Source organism: Falco peregrinus, chromosome 2 (assembly GCF_023634155.1).
Source record: "Falco peregrinus isolate bFalPer1 chromosome 2, bFalPer1.pri, whole genome shotgun sequence".
Taxonomy (NCBI): Eukaryota; Metazoa; Chordata; class Aves; order Falconiformes; family Falconidae; genus Falco; species Falco peregrinus.
In genome coordinates this window covers 110,367,132-110,385,410 of record NC_073722.1, presented here as the reverse complement: position 1 = coordinate 110,385,410, position 18,279 = coordinate 110,367,132, and the positions used below count along the sequence as shown (strand labels likewise).

The 18,279-nt window shown below is 41.1% G+C and overlaps 1 protein-coding gene across 14 annotated transcripts in view; it reads left to right on the top strand.

Annotated features, from left to right (window-relative positions):
- BCAS3 (BCAS3 microtubule associated cell migration factor) overlaps window positions 1–18,279 on the top strand; it is a 370,182-nt gene that overhangs the window by 194,973 nt on the left and 156,930 nt on the right. Inside the window, exon 24 of one of the 14 annotated variants that reach the window (XM_055797251.1) lies at window positions 14,167–15,574. The exons of the other annotated variants lie outside the window; for them this stretch is intronic. Coding sequence (XP_055653226.1) covers window positions 14,167–14,264 — 98 coding nt within the window. The 3' untranslated portion in view covers window positions 14,265–15,574. Of the gene's footprint in view, window positions 1–14,166; window positions 15,575–18,279 lie in introns of those variants that run through there. 14 annotated transcript variants of the gene reach the window in all.

Below are 18,279 nucleotides of genomic sequence, written 5' to 3'. Positions count from 1 at the left end.
ACAGAGGATGCAGTCCTGCTTACCTCAGATAGCTTTTACCGGGAGCAGCGATTCCCAGGCAGTCTTTTTCATTTGAGGTAATAATGGTTTTAGGAAATTCATAGAATGTTAACAGTCAAATGTCTTTTAACCACCTATCGATGGAGTGAAATTTGGCAGATGACAGAGGAACCTCACGCTTTATTTCTAAAATCTAAATAGCCTGACCCTGACAGCTGTGCCGAGTCTCTTGCATTTATGAGATCTGAATGTTGGGGTTTGGGATTTTTTTTCATGTGGAACCCAGCAGAGTCTCTGACGGAAACTGTTGACCCTTCTTTGTGCTGTTTCTTTACTGTCTCGTCAAACATCTGGAAAGCAGCATGTTTGCAGTCATTTCACAACATAATTTTGCATTTACATCATGTGTTATCTGGTAAAAGTTTTCTTGTTTTTTCAAGGAAAGAAAAAAAAAGGAGGGGGAAAGAAAAATCAGCAACTCAAAGGCTGCTGTAAGGTCAAGTGGCGACGGTGGATGCTGCCTGTACTAAACATATGTTTAGCTCAGAAAAGCTAAGGCAGTTCCCAAAAATTTGGTAACCATTATAGTACTTCCGAAGTCAGTTCCGGATGTCAGGCCCTAGGTGGAGGGGGAAGGGGCCGCGCCGAGTTCTCTGTGGCGTTCCACGAAAGGGCTTTAGTCTGGCAGCTGACGCAGCCGAGGAGCACATCACGCAAGGCAGAGCTCGACAGGAAACGCTTCTGCAAGTGCTGTTTTGAGAGAGGATCATGAGATCAGGCAAGGAGCTGTGAACTTTACATGCAACCAAGGCCAGATAGCATTGCACTAGCCACCTGAGGGCTTAGAAATAAGAAAGGAAATTAAAGGATCATTTAAGTGGAGTGGGACCAGACAACTTAAATGGCAATTTTCATCTTTGAGAAAGGAACACTGAAGTATATTGGATTCTTTGAAGTAAAGGAGGACGATTGATGTAGAGAATATCTTTGTTACATTCTGTGCTCTGGTTTAGCAGCTCTTCTAATACAACCCATCTCTAACTTCACTAAACCACCTATTTATAGCGCTCAAAAGTTTTGACTTCCAAGCACATTGTCTCTCCCTAAACTGAGCACGCTGTATGTGCCTCCTTTTAACGATCTGAAATTAGCTACTTGGGTAACTTCTGAATTCAAATGCATACTAATATAAGCACGATTAGCAGATTAGTTACTTGTGTTTTGATTAACATGAAGTAGCAAATGTTTTTATGCTGCTCAGGGTAACCCCTTTAAGCGTAATGAACCTGAGGGACAGCTCGGAACCCTTCAGGAGCTCAGGCTGAGTTGACAGCAGAAGGTTCTGTCCCTTCCCCTCTGGGGGTGGTTCAGGATTAAACCTTTGGTCAGAAGCCGCTTGGTGCCAGTGGTGCTCCCTGTTGTTTTAGGAACAGTTTGACAGAGGTTGCGCAGAAAGTGACACAGGTCCTGCCAGCCCAGGTCCCCAGGATGCTGGTTAGTAACCTGACAGGGCCCTCTGCTAATGGGACGCTTGCGAAGCAGCGAAGCCTACTGCTGCTGAAGCACAGGGCCGTTATTCTTTCTTAATTTAAATTGGGGTTAAACCCAGAATCTAAAGTTCTGTTAAAACCACCATTGTATGAGACACAGAAGCTGACTTAGCTATGGCTGTACGTCCTGCCATGGAAATACCAGTGAAGCCCGTGCGAGAGACCTCAAAGTCTGGGCCATGTGGAAGCATTTGCAGGTGCTCTTCTGTACCTCCCAGCTATAACTGAATCTGTTCTATGGTTTATGTGGTCTAAAACTTCAAGGAAAAAAGTAGTAGACAACAGTAAATAATTCTGGTTTGTTGGTTTAGGACTGTAGAAAGGTTTTCTACAGTAACACTCAGTTTCAGTGCTGGAGTCTGCTCACTGGATGGGTGTGATTTCTGGACCTTCCTGAACTTTGGAAGTAGGAACAGTGGAAGAATCTTCTTTTTCTGTGATCTTTCCATGTACGGCTATAATCACTTTATCTACGTGGGCCAGGTTTCCAGGTACCATAGAGATGAGTCTTAACAGGGGAAAAAATTGTGGATGGCAGCAGTTGTGGTTTTGGAAAAGCTTGCTCTGGGATTTTTGTTTAACAGCTATTGGATAGGAGGATGCTTAGTTTGCTAATTTGGATGCCAATACTTAGTATGGTTTTACAGCTCACAGTTATTTCATAGTGGTACTGGCATCTAAGCTGCTTGGGAAAAAGCAGAAGAGGTTTGGGTGTGCATTCAGCTTTTTTTCTGTGATGTATTTGGCAAGCATTGACGCAGGCTTGGGAATTTGGACAATTTCAAGGAATAATAATGACTATTGAAATATCAATTGTTTCTGCAGTTGGAACATTGCGCAATAATTTTAAAGGGATCAGATGCAGGGAGATCATCACAAGTACAGATAACCTATGCAGGTATTTTTCCTTTTAAGATGACATCTGTTTAGCTGTGTTTATAAATAACCTTTTAAAGCAAAAGAAACAGACAAGTACTTCACTCTTCCATGGTGATAATACAGGAGGTGTCTTGGGAGTGTGTTATCTTCTGTCAGTTTCCCTTTCCTCTTCTTTCTGTTTAAGTATATACTGATCTTTTTCTCCAGAAACCGTAGGACAGCAGCACTAAGTATCCATTGCCAAGTTTGTTTCCTTGAGTGCTTTCTAGTAGGAGGTAGAAGTGAAATACATTGAATTAGTCAAACCAAGCTCAAGGGTGATAGCGCTTTGCCTCTTTATCAATAAAGTACCCTTTATACAGCAGGAACAATTTGTGTGCAAGAGGCTTTTAAATAATATCTCTAAATGCAAGTCCTGCTAAGCCTAGAAGGTAGTGATGGTTCACTGACTTATTATTTTTATGTAGGCCGTTCTTCCTTGAGGCCACTGAGCCTTCAGGTTTCTCCAAGCCTTTAGTGGTCTGCACTTCACTGTTATTCTTTCCCTGAGAGTGCTGATTAGTGACTTGCGGTATGGATGCTGATTTATCGCAGCCGAGAGTTGCCCCTTGGGGGCTGAGCAGAAACACTCATGAAGGAGCCCTGATTAAAAAGAGTGGTAATGAAGACAAATGTTTCAGAGGGAGTCAAGAGCAAACCAGGCCCTGGCATTCCCACTGCTCCTCTGAGCTTTTGGAGAGGAGGTAACAGTGGCCAAAGGAAATATTTCCCCCTTGTTGTTTATTTCTCATGGCACTGGAAAAATTTTTCTTTTCCTCCTGGGTGTTCTAACTCTCACTTGTTAACTGCTTTTCATGCAGGGTTGCAATTAACCCTTGGCAGATACTTACCATGTTCCCTTTATATTCACTCTATACATAAAGAAGTTTTTATGTTTTGACCTGTTAACCATTTTAAGATTCTTTAAACTTGACAGTTTCATCTAATTTCTCACGTCATTAAATCGTACTTTATTTTCCAACAGTCCATTCACATGAGGTTTGGTGTTTGTTTGATATCTTTAATCATCTTTTTTCCACACTGCCCTTTTTAGTAAGGAAAAAGAATGACAAAAAGTAATGCTTACAATGAAGTTTTAAATCGGGGAGAGGTCAGAAAGTTCCTATCTAGTGTTGGACGTGTAACTAAAGAGAGATTTCAAAAGCATATTGGTAGGCTCTAGATAGTCAGACACTTCTGTTAACTAGGAATTCAAAACAAAAATAAACATAAGGATTTCACCCTATTGTAGTTTTTTTAATTCTGTGGGTTTTTCCATTTTTAAAGATCAGCATGGGTTATAATTAGTGTATGAATGGAAAAGCTGAGTACGTGGAAAAACATGCCCCGACTTTATCAGCCTTTGTATTATGAATGCAGGGATTCGGTAGGCCTATTAAAAACCATCCTAATCTCTGCAGTTATTTTCTTGTCAGATCTGTGTTCGCATGAGGATGCCGTTGATCTAGAGAGAAGATCTATCTCCTGCAGGAGCATTTATGAAAGCAGCAGTGGCTGGCACCGAGTGCCTTTGCTCTCTGCCCCCGACCAGGTGTGGCGCAGGAGCTGGTATTGCTGCAAAGGGCTCTTCCTCATGAGGTGCAAGACTCTGCACTTGTCCTTGTGTGTCCCCAGGTTTTTGTCAGCCTGTTCCCTCAAGTTCCCCTGAGTGGCAGCCCTGCCCTCGAGCATTTCAACACATCCTCCCAATTTGGTGTCGTCTGTAAATGTGACGGCAGTGCGCTCAGTTGCTTCTTCCAAGTCAGTGATGCAGATGGGAAGGAGGACAGGTCCCAGGGCAGCCCGCTGCGGTACTCCACTTGCTACCAGGTAGGGTGACCTGTTAATCACTGCTTGCTGAGCTTGATTGTCCAAAAACAGCAGGCAAAACCAGAAGCAAAGTGCAGTTGGGAAGCTGAGATGCTAATCTCGTATCTCAGACAAGTCAGTCTGCTGAATGATGCAGGAACGGGAGCATAGTGGATGTGGGAAGCGTTCCTGTGCCATCCTTATGGCTTTGGTGGCTTCTTCAGGAAGCAAGCAGTGAGAATGTGTAGATGGCCCATTGTGTTCAACAAGAATGTCAGGGCACTCTCCAAACGTTAACTTTCCGTGCTGTTTTCTCTTATGCTTTGCTTCAGAACAATATTCTAACCTATCACGCAGAAAGTTTCTTTTTTCTTTCTAAAATAGTGCAATAAAGAAATAGTTCATCCAGAAAAGAACAGGGAGAAGGGTGTTCTCTGATTGACTGGCCTCGTTCATGATGCACCGAAAAGGGTCAAAGATTGTTTTGAGAAAGTATTTTAAAGGATGGGTCTGTGTTTTCTCTCTGTCTGAGAATCTACTTACAACTTCCATAGTAGTTCTTGCAGTGTTAAATAAACTTACTGAACTAGGACATCCAAGGCTACTATTTAATCAGTCTCGTACTTCAAAAGTATTAGAATGTAAACGTTTTCCAGCACTAGGTTTGAAAAATGAAAACAAAAATTAAGGTTCCTTAATACCATTTTGTTAAACTGAATTATTCTGTATGGTAGTGATGTAGAATGAAGCAACACTGGGGACTCCACACCTCACAATAGATGAAAGATTGTATGTGTTTTGTTGCCAGATTTTTAAAGTTAGTGCTCAGCTACTTCACTTTGAAAATCCAAATGATGTTGAACACTTCAAAACTGGCTAAGGAATCTCAAAACTTGTAAAATTTAAGTAAGTTTTGGAAATTATTTTTGAAGATACTATTTTGTGTACCTCCAAATTCTATCATTGTGGCCATATGAAGTTACCTAAATTTACTCCACAACTGTACAGAGTTCAGGAAAGGTTGATAATGTATTGCTAAGTGAAAAGTCGTATGAGCTTTTTTACGCTGAAAATTGTTGAGTGTAAAGGGGGAGCTACATCTCGTTATAGCAGTGTCTGGAACATTAAAAAAATCACAGCAACTGGTGTAAGCTTAGTGGCACCAGCCTTTGTCTCTGAGCCATTGCACTTTTCAGAATTTTGGAAATCTTTGGTTTTAAATCTGATTAACTTGTGGGTGTTGGAGAGTTAGTCTGAGGCTGGCATTGCTGCACTAGTCAGATTGCATCACCATCAGCTGCCCACTAATTATCAGGAAATTTATAGCTGCATTAGGTAAATGTCACTTCACTGCAGTGGCCTGGAATAAGAGCGTTTTCTGCTCTGAATTAGCACCATCGGCACGTCTCAGCGAGAGTCTATCCAAGCAAGCTAAGGGCTTTATTTATGTACAAGCATATTAGGTTTTTAAGAAAGGGTAGCTGAAAGATGTTGTATTGCTTTTGTGAACCGTAACATGTCCCATCATAAATATGTGTTTATTCATTAGCCATAATCACATGTAAAGTGTTTAAAAATAATTTGCTAATTGCAGAGCGGCTAGGTCTGCGTTCAGTAACGTAATATTCTGCATGTACTTAATCTGTAGGAGCTCTTAGAAAGGTAACCCAGAACAAGGATTGCTTGGTCTGTATTCCTTCTGGTAAGATTCTGTATTAGGTGATGTAGTAGTCCTGCAAATCTGAGCAAGTATTCTCAGATGTTGCAGAATTATGAATCTCCTGGATTCATATTTCTGAGTTGCTCAGCAGAACAGTAGCTTCGAGTGAGGTTTTGGGCAAATAGTTACCATTGTCTTTAAGTATGGAAGCAAGGGCACGCAGTTGTCTGTTGTGATGCACAAATCCCTCAAAAAGCCAAAGGATCTCACATTGTGAAAGGCTCAAGATAGAAGAGACTTGAAATAAATAAATAAATATATACGCACACACACTTCAAAAAAAACCACCTTCGTTCTTAATGCTGGAAATTAGGTTCCTAACTCTTCTCAAAAGCTTGTCCAAAAGGCCAGCATGAAATTCATCGTGCTTCAGAATGATACCAGAATATCTGAAGAGTTTGCCACTATGAATTCTTTATAAATACCAGTATGACTGATGGCTTCTATTCTATGAGTGACAACATCTCAACAATTGCACTATAAATATAGAAGGGTTCTTAGGAAATGCTGACTAAATTCTAGACAAACTTACCCTTTACATCTCTTTTAAGGAACTGAATAGCTTTAGTGGTCCTTTCGCATTTTTCTGCCATGAAATCAACCATAACTTTTGAAAATCAATTTTTTTAAAAAAAATCATATGTGCCTGAGCTGTGCCTGCTATAAATTTTTCAGCTGATTTCTAAATCCTTAGTTTTTAGAAAATTTAAAGAAAATCTTTAGGCTTTCATTTACAGTATTGTTTGCTTGCTTGCTTTTTTTGCAAGTAACATCCAAATGGACAGAAGTGATGTTTAACAAATTTCTGCTGGGTGATAACCTGGAATTATGTATCTTTCATATTGGTTTTGGATAGCCTCCCAAAAGACGACCTTAATTATGTCTACTTCCACAAATAATCCTGTAAAGCACTAGAGTTGCAGGCAAAGCATTACTTGTATTCACCGAGCCCCAATGCACTTTCTCGATTTCTGGGTGTTTATCCATGCAGGAAAGGCACCTACCGCTCACTGCTGTTAGTAGATTCACTGTAGTTAATTAGGAAGTAGAAGAGATTTAAAGAAAGTCGCTGTCCAGTATTAAGCACTTGACTTCCCTTCTGGTTTTACTCTTGCTGCTTTTATGGTTCAAAGTGATACAGATCAGACAAAGCTTTTGTGTACTGTATTCAGCGGGCCTTTCTTCTGGGTGAGTAACACAAGCATTGGCACAGCCCAACTGAACCACTTACTTCAAAAGGATCTTTTTATTAGATAAGAGCAGATACTTACACATCGTAGTCAGAGGAATATAATTTTTAGAAAAGACAATTCTGCCTGCAGGTCTGTTTCAAGGTTGTATTGAAGTTGCTTGCCTTTGTTCTTGGTGAGATGCAAACCCCACAACCCCCCTTCTGCCATACCTCCCAATTCCAGCATGCAAGCGAAGGACTGAAAATCTGGAAGTAAATTCAGTCTTAAACAGGTTTACTGCAGGCATTAAAACTGTCTTGTGAGAGAAGACTTCATCTCTTGCCGCCGCATAGTTAGCGGTATAGAGTTCTTCCCAGTATGCTTAGTAGGAAAGTAGTGATCGCTTTGATTGTGGTTAGATCTAGTGTGTCTTGCTGCTTAATTACCTTGACTAATGTGAGGGGCGATTTTACTTGGGAATTTTGAATTTGACTTGGGTAGAGCAAGATCAGATGACAAAAGCAGCCGTCCATCAGCTGTACCTTGTAAGCAGCTTTCTGTCAACGTGCTGAGCATGGTTCTGGTGATCCCCATCACTTACTGAAAAGGCTGTCTTGCTCGCGGGGGTTTGCAGGGCTCCAGCAAGCAGCCGGGGGAGGCTCTGTTATCCCTTGCAAGGCTGTAGTTAACGGTTTGTATATGATACCTTAGTTAACGACAGTGAAACTTATTTGAATTACCGTTGTACCAATTGGGTGTTGGGGTAGGCAGGAGCTAGACATGAATCTGCTGTTTCTCTGTGTCACTGATGCCAGGCTTGTCAAAGCTTGGCTGAAGTGCTATGTGCAAGGGTAGTTCTTTTTCCTGGCTGGAGAAGTGCTTAGTTCACGGCAAAGTTGAAATTCCATTGATGCAAATGAGTATCTTCAGTCGTATACATCCCTAAATACCCTGGGGTTTTTGCTGGAGATACTGTTTCATCGTTTAAAGCCAGTGTTCAGAAGGACCTTGAAGCCTTTATGTGAAAGAACTTAAGAGCTGAAATAACTAAAACTAAAGGGTATGAGAGAGATTCCACTGGAGATCAAAAGTATTGTTACTATATCTTTTTATCTATATGTGTACTTACACATATCTTTCCAGTTTGCATGGCTTGCCTTGGGAAGTACAAATGCACCTCCTTGTTCGGTAAGTAGGTACCGTTTGGGTAACTTGAGCTCAGCAAAGTCTGAATTGCGTCTTTGAATGCTGATAGAGCTCCACCAAAACTTGGCAAATCACTTGTGTAAATGCGGCAGCTTCTGCAATAAGCTGATGAGCCAAGCAGGGGTTTTGCACAGCTGCTGGCTTGTTCCTTCAGCGGCAACTGGCTGCTTAGGGCCTTTCCTTAGCCATGAGCAAGAGATTATGAGGAGATAAGACCCTGACGAAACACTAGTGTGTTAAGGTGCGTGCATGTGGCACGTGTAGCTTTTAAGATTACCTTTAGAAATAAGCTTTAAATCTTACCCTTGTATTTTGTAGTGTGTTAAGGGTTCACGGTGATGCTAAGCGTTGTTCCCAGTGGGAGAATCATCAGCAAAGTCTAGGTTGCCCTTGCCAAAATTCAGCGTTCCCCAGCACTCGTGATGACCTGTCCGAGGGTGGGGTTTGCCTCTAGATTCTCCCTCACTCTGGCTCTGAGCTTGGTCCATCAGAGGGCTGCATTCATGTTCTTTGTAAATGAAGATCATTCTCTGCTCCAGAAGTTAAAACATTCCTGAGACTGCAAACGGCTTACAAGGTTTGCTTCAAGAGATGCCCAATTACTCCCTGTATTTATAGCATTCATTGTACATGCTGGTCTCCAGGGAAACAGGTAAGCACAGGGCAAGTGCTGGGAGAGGGGGATGGTGCCATACACGCAGACGTAGGGAGGGACTCAGCCCCGAGGTCCGTTCGGTCCGTGACTCTGGTGGCTGGTTAATATTTTGTAGGCTGGGCGGGTTGTTGTTCTGGAATGCGGAAGTGTCGCATGCGTTCGTGTAACCATCAGTGGAGGGCTTCTCATCTGCGATAGTAAATTAATAAACAGCCAGACTCTTCTTGCATAAAACTTTTATGCTAGAGCTTTTCTATAAGAAATGACCTTATATAATTAGGTACATTACAATAGTATGAATTTATTATATATATATAATGGGGCATTTGGATATTGCATGATTTAAGATCTTGTTACATTCTATTTCAGAAGTGTTCTGACAACTACTGTCTTGGTAAAAGATGCTTTTTCCTCTAAATTTAACCTGATTGATCATTTTATAAAAGTGTCACTATTTTGCAAACAGAATACAGAATGGATAAAATAACTTCTCATACAAAACAACCTGTTGTTGATGGTAGCAATTTATTGCTAGCTTTTACCATGTGTCATATGGAGCAGCTCAGAATTAAACATGGTGCTTTAAAAATACTTTATACAGTCTTCCTCAGAACATAGGTAATTTTGAGTAACTTTACTGACAATTGCTTTTTTAATGGGCCTTGATGGAAGTGAATGACAGTCTTCGCGTTCCCTGGAGGAGCATCTGTCTTTGCAGACAGCCGTTGTTGTGATTCTGTTAATGGTCTAAGTACGACCTCACCGTGTTGGACTAGTCAGGCTGCGGTGTGTGGCACGGGGATGTGGCAGCTGTCCTTCGGGAGAGCCTGTGACACTGGAGTGGAGTCGAACTTCTGTCTTACACTGTTTGTGTCGGACACAGTAGCCCAATTTCATTGCGATCCTTAGGATGGCTGCTCCCAGCCTGGCATCCTCTTACCTCGGGGCACTGCAGAGGTGAGCCCCAGTGTGTTACTTACCCACCCAGCTCTTAAATCCTCATTAACCAGCTTGACAGCATGAAAGCAAGACAGAGGACACTTGTATGTGGTCTAAGTTTTGGGCACCATTGAGCCAGTTAGTAAAGGAGAGAGCCAACATTTCAACAAGTGTCACAGCCACTTTCTTTTTTCAGAAGGAGGTGCTGGAGCAGTTCCTGCTGCACACAGCAGCTTGTTGAATGAAAGTAATGAATGTTAATCCAGCCTCATTGTTCCAGGGTCAAATGCAAAAAAAAAAAAAAAAAAAAAACCCAAAACAAAACACCAAAAAAAAAAAAACCCCCAGACAGGGTGACAGTGTGGTAAATCATGTTTGTTTGCCCTGAGTATTAGGTTGGGGGTTTGCCTTTTTTTGTTTGTTTGGTTTTTGTGTTTTTGGTTTTTTTAAAAAAATAACCTATCACTTTAATGTGTACTTTTCATTCTCTTTTGGAGTGTGTATAACAGCAGGCATTCCAGCTGAGTTCAGTCTTCCTTGTGAGGTGAGGACTTTTGTCCTCTATTTGTTGTTATGCAATATTGTGCTGCTTTCAGTGATGAAGTAAAGGGGGGAAAAATTGTCTGCCAATATGACTGTGATGTTTGGATGATTTATCTCATTCCTCTTCTGAGTAACCTAACTTTGACATTATTCGTGAACTCCAAGCCTTGCTTGCGTTGTTCTTGCTAGTAGAAAACATAGCAAGGATGTAGTGGGTAATTGAACCCAGATGCACCGAAGGCTGCTCAGCCAGACTGTTATTTTAGCCTACACTAGTAGGTTTTTTAATACGAGTTTGACCTTACTTTGAAACATTCTCAAAATACCATACTTTAATATCAATTTATACACTCTTGCTTTAAGATGGGGTAGAGTCATTTGAAAAAGTAATGAAACACTTTCTACCTGTTAATATAGGAGATACATTAACTCCAAAACTCTTTCTGTATCTAAGGAACAAGTTTTACATGCTGCCTTTCTAATTGGAGCGTTATCGTGTGCCTGTAGTTGGGATCATTACTGTCAGGGAAAAGATAGCTGTCTGCTTTAACTGTGCCAGCTGCATGTGCTGCCTCTGCAGCGAGGCGGCACGTTTGGCAGGAAGGTTTTAGGCATACAGTGATATGAAGATTTACCAACTGTCCATTTCAGTAAGGTATTAAACAGAGTTTAATGGCCAAGGTACATACTCATCTTCATTATTTTTAATGGGAGGTAAATGTTCAATGCATGTGTTCTGTGAGGTTAAGCTGTGTTAAACAGCTTAGAAATGCATTCCTCATTTTAAAAAAGAAAAGAAAAAAAACCTACCCATGTCTCACTGCCAGAATGGTAGTTTGATTTTGACATACGTGTAATGTGCTTTCCATATCCACAATGTATTTTTCTAAAGGAGGAGCTGCTAACAGCAGTGCCGAGCAGAGCTGTGTTTCGCTCCTCAAGACATGCTTTGTCAGTAACAACAGAGCACGAAAAAATCTTATGTATAATTCAATTGCCTGAGAAGATGGCATACTCTTTTTCTGCTTAAACAGAGCTGGTTTTCATTTGTTATTGCTCTGGTCAGGTGGGGAAGGTTGCTACCTCTCTAATGTGTCTGCCTAATTATTCTTTGTTATGTGATGGCAGGGAGTTAAAAGTTTTGTGGCTGTACATCAACAGCTTGATGGTAAAGTAATAAAGAAGCAAGGGTTTGTGGTAGATCTTGAAGTTAAGTACTCAAATTGATTATTTTTTTCAATTTCACTTTAATTTAGGGCTAATTCTTACAACTACTCTTTGTGAAACAGAGGATGTTTAAGGGATAGCGAAAGCGAGTGGGTTGAAGTTACTTTAAATTCTTCTTAAAGCATTGCTGTACAGACTCGCCGTTGATTCAGCTGAAGTGGTGCTGCCCTTGGTTTCGAACTGTAGTCCATCGCTTCGTCTAAAAACCAAAGCTTTAATTGAACTGATGGTGGCAAACTGCTTTAAACCTGTTTAGCTTTGGGCAGTGCAGCTTAAAATATAGAAAGCGAGAAATTAAAAATGCTTTAGTGTTTTTCTTTCTGTTCTCTTATCAGAAATGTTCGTTCAGACTATAACAACTGTTAGAACAAGATAACAACTTCAGGCCAGCTGTCAAATGTTTACCATTATCAAACCTCTCCCTAGGGTAAGATGCGACTTTGGCTCGCCTCACCGGCAGTAATTTAATTTTTCCTTCGTTCTGACTCGGAAATGGCAGCATTTTTCAAAGCTTCCTCCCACTGATGGCTGAAATTTTCCTTGTGAAATGATTTCCACCAGTCTTGAATCTTTCTTGCTTCTGCCGTCTTCACCTTTACTGATGGTTCTGCAACTCATCACCAGCTATGCAAACTGACAGTTCACATCCTGGGGCAGCAGCCGGGGCTGGCCTGCAGAAAGGAGCAGCCTGACCAAATTTACGCTCACAAGATCTCTTAATTCACAAAAGCATTTGCTCTAGTTCCTGTTCTCTGCTGCAGGGGCTTTTGGGGGGGGCGAGCAGGAGAGCGTTCAGAGGGGAGAGAGGCACTCTTCACACTCTGCTGAGTACACAGGCTTTCGAGATGAAAAACAGACGGAAAGAGACATTTCCAGCCATCTTGCTGATCTGTGCAGGGGTTCACTGAACTGTGCAACATAGCACCAGACCCACGTATCATTTAATGTGCTAATTTCTTCTTTCTTCTCTCTTTTTTTTTTTTGAGTGAGTGAGTGAGGGAGTTTTTCATTTTGTTGACAAGCATATTAAAATTAAAAGTGGAAACAGTTAAGAGAGAGCCTGAAATGTAAACTCAGTACCCACCAGTTACTTCCTCCTTTGACATTTAGAGCTCTGGAGAGATCTGCTTAGTTTTGAAAAGCCTCTGACAAATGAGAATAGTCAGAATAAGTTTTCTATTTGGTCTGAACTGCACATAACATCATGATTCCCACCACCCCCCCAAGCTGAAACATATGCCATATGCTTGCCCAAATGCTTCCCTTTCTTGCACTGCAAGACAGATACGAAACTTTTGTTACATTCTTTTCCTAGACAAATATTTTGTTCCTTCTCCCTTACAGCCACTCCCTCCCACCCAAGGCAGCTTGCAGCCAGAGGAAAGTGATGCTTTCCCCGCAGCCCTTAGCGCAGCCGGGGTGTGCTTGCTCGGTAGCAAAAGGTCATTCAAACACGTTTTTGGTATTCTTTGGCGCTCTGATGGTAGCTTTGCCTAAGAATAACCCATTTTACAGTTCTGTGATTACTTTGGAGAAGAAATGTGCAATAATACCAGAATGGGAATGGGGGGGAGAACGACATTCCAAGTAATTTGATCACACTCCTATAGTATTTGCTTTGGTACTTTCCTATCATTAGCTATCCAGTTGCTTAAGGAACAGCTGCACAGTCTGGTAAATTAATATATGTTATAGTCAGAAGTTTAGACAGAAGGAAAAGTTAACTTAGTTTGTCCTAACATTGATCCTGATCTCGCTAACTGGTATTCTAATTGAAGGTGGAGGAATTTTTAGCTCTTCTGATGTGTAAAGTAGTCCTGTCTCTTGGTAATGGTGGAGTTTTACAAAATACAGATCTATTTCTAATGGCATCTCATGCCCTTAGCATTAACTCTACTTTGCATTTTCTGTTTTCTGAGCTTTTAGGCATTGTGAGAAATATGTGAGAGATTTGCAAACAGGGGCAAGGAGGGGTCAGATGTATCAATTTGCGTGGATTCCAGCAAGCAAGAGTACCCTGCCTTACAAATGGGAATTAACAGGAGAGCTGCTTTCCACATACACTTTGCGGAGCACAAAATAGCGGTAACTGGTAGAGATACTTGTGATCTTAAGAAACTGACAAAATGGAAAAATAAACATGAATCTTATCACTCTGCATTTTTGTTCGGGATAAAAGTGTTTGAAGAAAAATCATAAAGGAATCCGTGGTAGCTCAAGGAGGTTAAACTCAACAGTTGTTTCCTTTGAAGTGTATGACCACGAGGTTAATTGCCAAAACTGCTTGTGGAAAAGGTGGTAACAATTTAACAAGACTGTACAACTGCAGCAACTCAGATGAATATCAGGTGTTTGCAGATGGGGGGGGGGGGGGGGGGAAGGAGGGTTGGTGTGTTGGGTGGTTTTTTTTTCCTTTTTTCCTAACAGGAAAAGGGGAGAAAAACCAGAATGAGAACCAGGGGACAGAGTGGGAGAAGAAAAGCCCGACTAAACAGCCAATAATTCCTTGTTTGCTTTGCCAATGAGGCTGTAATTGGCCGGGAGGTTAATCACGGCCTGTGGATTGGCGGGCAGCAGCGCTCCGCACTCACTCCATGCTGTTCGGCAGGAGACAGCAATTATTCGAGCTTTCACGTCTCTTCTTCAGGCTGACAACGACTCTGATTTATTAATCCCAGTAAGACTGCTGCGAGGAGTTTACAGTTCAAGGCATTGGTTTTGTGTTTCTGCTGCTTGCAGTCAGGTTTATCCCAGAATCTGTTTTTCCAGCTCTGGATCAGTAGGTTCATTTGTCCTTTTCCGAAACTGCCATACTTCTAAATCTTTCTTAATTTAGTGGGAACAAAGTCTTTAAACACGGAGTTCCCTGAAGCCCTCCAGAAACCCAATTAGGTCAACGCAATATCATAATTGGAAAGCTGAAATCCCTTACCATTAGTTACACTGGGTAAGCAGAGATGCGGAAGTGTGATGTAAACAGAAGGAGAAGAAATTATTTTAATGTGGCTTTTCACTTCTAGAGGGAGACCCTTTATAATTTTAACAATATTGTCAGGGCACTTTAATTTTGACATCCCTTCCTAGAATTCAGCGGTGTGTTTTTTCCATTGTTATATTTTATATCTGTAGCAATTTGTGGAACTTGGAAAATGTGTACAAAGTACAGCTTTTTCAAGCTTTTTTCATGTAGACAAAGAGTTGGCAATGCCTGAAAACAATGAGAAGGAATCTTTAAATCGTTAACCAAACTCTTTTGAGCCTCAAAGAAAGTTTGACAGAAAGCTTGCTCACTAGTCACTAATCCCTAGTTACATAGATTTCTCTCTGTCAGATATCCTTAATGAACTGCAAGTTTTATTAACAGCAACTCAAATAATATTTTTATAGGTCAATGTGCAATGAGCAACCAGCAAAACTTTGAAACCTTCCTACTACCACATAATTTATTTGCTCCACCGTAAAGCCAAAGCAGCAGGCTGAATCCTAAATTTAATGCATACTGTAATTTTTCATGTTTTGTTTTGTTGTTTTTGCATTGTGTTTTAAAAGCAAAACTTCTTCTGGGAAGAATTCTCCCTTTGCAGCAAAGCAAACTCTGTGCTCCAGCTGGAGCATCACGGGATGTTGTTGGCCACCATTCACAGCAGTCAGGAAATGTTGTGTGCTAATGTATATGATGTAATTCAAAAGATCACATCTCTTTGGTCTGGTAAAGAACCATGAATTTGGGTCATGAAGGAATCGCCCAAATAATGACACCCTGAAGTGCATTGTTTAATCTATTGCTTGCTCTTTATAAACAGACTTCATTAAATCACAGAGTCTGGGCATCTATGGGAAGTGATTAGAACCAAAGGGCAAGGTGTTCAGAGACCCCCAGTTTCATCCTTTCCTATGAGAAGTGACTGAGAGAAAGAACTAAATCGGCTGCCAAACACCTATAAATCTGCCGTAGCATCTTGCCTGTCATAAGCCATTTACATTTTTATGATTAGATTATGGCACTCTCACTGTTCCTATGCCAGTGATGGTTTACAGGTGGCAGGAGCCCTACTTCCAACCCTCCAGAAGGTACCTGCCAGTCTTGCTTTTTTATTAAATAGATACGGGATTTATGTAACACCATTGCTATAAAGCATAATTCACACTTATGAGAAGGGCAAAAGAACTTGGTTTACAAGTGTGATCTCTCTCCAATATTGATTTAGACTCTGCTCTTGAGGACAATGGCACGTTGAAAATAAGTGTTGCTTAATATAGACCATCCTTTCTCATTTTTCAAATTAATGTGGTCTCTAATGGTATCCAGTGGGTCAGGGTGACTCGGCAGACAGAAAAGCTTCACTCTCATTGGGGTGCTAAGCAAGTCTCAGCTACAGCAAAGAGGATAAGCCAACTCTTTCAGTTTTAAACTTTAGGAATGTTTCTTCTTCATTATAAGGACACATACTCGCTAAAACACATGGGGGAAGATATTCTTCCACATTGTTCCCCCCCCTTTTTTTTTTAATAAGGGCGGGGGGGGCAGAGGCTTTGCAATCTGCATATGCAAATCCTGCCGTGTTCCTCCTAGACAGGAGGAAACTCTAACTCTCAATAGATATTTATTTTCTAAATTGGCGACAGACATGCGAGCGAGAACGTTCAAATGACTTCAGCTCTCTTTCTGCCTTCATTATGTCAGGCTAGCAGATCACATATGGCATTATGGAAATCAGTAAATGAAAACCATATTGATCAGCATTGAGAACAAATGTAAAAAAGCTGGACTAAAGGAGGAGAGGTGGAGAAGTATGCTCCACTGTTCAACCTGATAGGCCCTCGTTAAGGCCTTTAATCATTTATTAATGTAAACTCCCTCCTTCCCTTTCCACTCAAATTACCTCAGCCATAGAGCATCCTGCTCCATTTATCTTTTAATGTTTCCTTTATTTAATTTATTTTTAAGCTATACATTATACTTTTATTACAAAATCAAGGGTTTTTTTCTTTTCTTTTTTTAGAGGACAGTATTGAGCAACCAGATTTGATCTAAAGGTCCCAGCAAGCTTGCTGGAGCATTAAGGGGAAGAGCAGCGAGCAAGCCTTGCTTTTCGTTGGATGGCAGATTTGGCGTGCTGGAGAACTTGCCGTGAAAAGGAGTGTGTATTACAGAACCTCCCCCACTTCACGCTGTTTGTAATTAAGGTTGTGTCAGCATTTCCATCATAAACCCTTGTTTACAGGGTTTATAATTCAGCTGTGAAAATTTGCTCCAGGCCAGATTTGACATACAAGGGTTCAACCTCACAGTAAAGGAGACTTTTACCCTCCTTCCCTCCCCCAAATCTAAAAGCTACTTGGTTCCAAAAATATAAAAAGAAGAAAAGACACAGTGGTGGTTTTTTTGGACAATTGAAGAAAATTATTATTAACAAAAAAAAGCGCATTGGGCTAATGTCCTACTTAAACAACTCTTAAAAACTGAGACCCGTACATGACTGTACTGTGTGTCAGTTTTAGCAGAAGCAAGCTTTTTTGGTCAGGCAGTTGGATCTCTAATTTGCAGTTATTTATCAAATTCTTGAGTGATGGACATATCAATCCTGATGGCTGTTTGCTTGAATACTCCGTCATTCTCTCACAGTTTAGATAGAAATTTCCATGACAATAATTACTGGGTTCTGCTTTGAAATTCACATCGTTTTATGCTTCTGACAAAACTCTCACTGGCCCATGGGGTATTTCCCAGTACCCTCTCTGCTGCGTAACATAGGCTGTTCTTAGAGATAATAATATACTTGGAATCTGCATCTTTCCCACAGCAGAAATATTTTCACTGGCATTTTTTAATGCATTTGGTTAAAAAAAAAAAGTCCTGATGCGTGTGCGTTTGGAGCAGTTGGGTGTCTGTTGCACGTTCATTTAAAAATAACTGATAAAAAGCATGAAGAACAGCAAGAACGGTCTCCCCTTGCCCAAGACAGCTTGAGAAGCCAGGAGTAAGCCTGAAGTTGCACTAGTTAGGCGTCTTGCTCTGTTTATGGCTCCAGCAGCACTGTGTGCCTCGTGGGCTCCAGGATCTAGGTGCGCTGGGCACACCAGTCCAGGAAGAGCTGTCAGCCTAGCCTGTGAATTTCTAGGCTGCCGTCAGTTTTAGCTAAATCCTTATCATTTTAATGTTTTTGTAGTCTGTGTGATAATGGACTTCAAACCTCAGTCATGTAGATGGCTCCCGATTGATAGGCAGTGATGCTGGCGTCGCACACTGCAGTATGTACATATAATTTAAGTGGTATTCCAGATTTTGGAGGGGACGATTCCCAAGGGGCAGCGAAGATCCATACAGTGATGTATCTGTAAAATATGTGTGTAAAACGTATCCCGTCCTTCCTCTTTCTTGCACACTCACCCACTTCCAACTTCTTTTCCTCTTTGACTCGCATTACAATTCTACTTTCCTTTCTCTGCTCTCAACATCAAACAGTATATAAATTACAGCAAGAGTGCTGTCTGTGGCAGACATACAGTCCTTGTTTGTGGCAGAAGAGCAGAGCATTA